Source organism: Hyalella azteca, unplaced genomic scaffold, assembly GCF_000764305.2.
Source record: "Hyalella azteca isolate HAZT.00-mixed unplaced genomic scaffold, Hazt_2.0.2 contig2941, whole genome shotgun sequence".
Taxonomy (NCBI): domain Eukaryota; kingdom Metazoa; phylum Arthropoda; class Malacostraca; order Amphipoda; family Hyalellidae; genus Hyalella; species Hyalella azteca.
The window spans coordinates 44,869-46,749 of NW_025933198.1; the positions used below are offsets into that span (position 1 = coordinate 44,869).

Here is a 1,881-nt window from a genome sequence, read left to right on the forward strand (position 1 = left end):
TAATTACATAAACTATAAATGTTCATATTTATTTACATGCATCAAAAACATTGCCCCGCAGGTCGTGCTTACTTATAATTACATTATTAATAAATGTTCATATTTATTAAACTACATAAAAATCATGGCCCCGCAGGTTGTGCTGGCGTTCGGGAACTACATTAACAATAAATATTAATTTATTCTTTTTCATAATTTATATCAATATAATGTGTAATATTATATTTTATTTTATTTATTTTATTTTATTTTCTTTATTTATAGTTATATTAATATAATATTATATTATATTTTTTCACATTTAAATATAATTTCTATATTAATACACAAAAAGGTTGTGCTGGCATTCGGCAACTACATGAACATTCATGTAGTTATTTCATTATATCGCGGGGACACTGAAGAAATATAATATAATAGGTATATAATATTATAATAAGATATATAATATTATATTCATATATTGATATTTATTTATAATTTATCTATAAATATATAAACAAAAAGGTTGTGCTGGCGTTCGGGAACTACATGAACCGCGGGCCCCGGGGCAGCGCCCTGGGCTTCAGGGTCTCGTCCCTGAACAAGCTGCAGGACACCAAGACGTCCTCAGACCGCACCCAGACCCTCCTGCACTACATCGTCGGGGTCTGCGAGACTACCTGGGCTGATGTGCTGGGTCTAGACCAGGACATGGGCGCTGTCAAGGAGGCTGCTAAGATCAGGTGCGGCGGTAGACCCTGGAAAATAAATGTGCTGGGTCTGATTAATGTGCTGGGTCTAATTAATGTGCTGGGTCTGAATAATGTGATGGGTCTGATTAATGTGCTGGGTCTGATTGATGTGCTGGGTCTGATTGATATGCAGGGCCTGATTATTGTGCTGGGTCTAATTAAAGTGCTGGGTCTGATTAATATGCTTGGGGACCGTCCCGACACCATCATGGAGCAGCGGGACCGTCCCGTAACCCCTTTCTCTACCTCCAGCCTCCTCTTAAATATTAATAAAGTTATTTCCTACTTTATTTTATTAGTTTACTTATGCGTCGGTATTTTGATCTATATTGCATCAGGTTGATTATATAGGCGCGCTGATATATTGGGCAACGTTCGCCCAGCGGTTAAGCACAGCAGAATAGGAGCAGCGAGTTGCGAGTTCGAGACCGCAACAAGCTGTGAATGTTCTGCGGTGTTGAAAATCGGTGACAGGCCTACAGCCTAATAAACGCTGAAACCGCTATTATTATTATATTGCAGTGCACGGCTAACTTTGGGAAGAATAAGGCTATTTATTGGAATCTGAAGCATAAACAAAAACAGCTACCGAATGATATGGCGTTAGGCGTAACATTAAATACGATAGAAGATATGGCGGGTTGGTTACACGAAACTGAACGGGCAGCTGGTCACTGGTCGGTGCACGCCCGACATTCTCCCTCTCCTCTGTCTCGCTGCCGACTGCCTCGTATGCGCGCCTGTGGCCTTATATATACCCCCAGCGGGAACCCCCCCTCCTCCCCCCTCCTGTGGTAGTTGCCAACGGTCGCTATTTAGCCGAATTTCTTACGCTTTATTCACCTCTCACTTTTCCTTGGGAACGCAGCCGTGCACCACCAATTTTGTGCACCAATAAGCCCTGAATCGAACGCCTTGGATCTCTCCGGACCTACACCAATCAGCCGTGCACCACTCGGCTTTGTCTTCCTCCGGCCTCGCATAGAACCTGCCGTGCACCACCAGGCCGCGGATCGAATATGACCTGTCTCTTATACACATCTAGATGTGTATAAGAGACAGGATCTGTCTTGAATAGTTGATCTGTCTTGAATAGTTGATCTGTCTTGAATAGTTGATCTGTCTTGAATAGTTGATCTGTCTTGAA

The 1,881-nt window shown here is 42.0% G+C and overlaps 1 protein-coding gene across 1 annotated transcript in view; it reads left to right on the forward strand.

Annotated features, from left to right (window-relative positions):
* Positions 1-1,881, forward strand: part of LOC108669132 — a 34,679-nt gene that overhangs the window by 26,125 nt on the left and 6,673 nt on the right. The window contains exon 17 of the mRNA XM_047885741.1: positions 508-725. Coding sequence (XP_047741697.1) covers positions 508-725 — 218 coding nt within the window. The remainder of the gene's footprint in view (positions 1-507; positions 726-1,881) is intronic.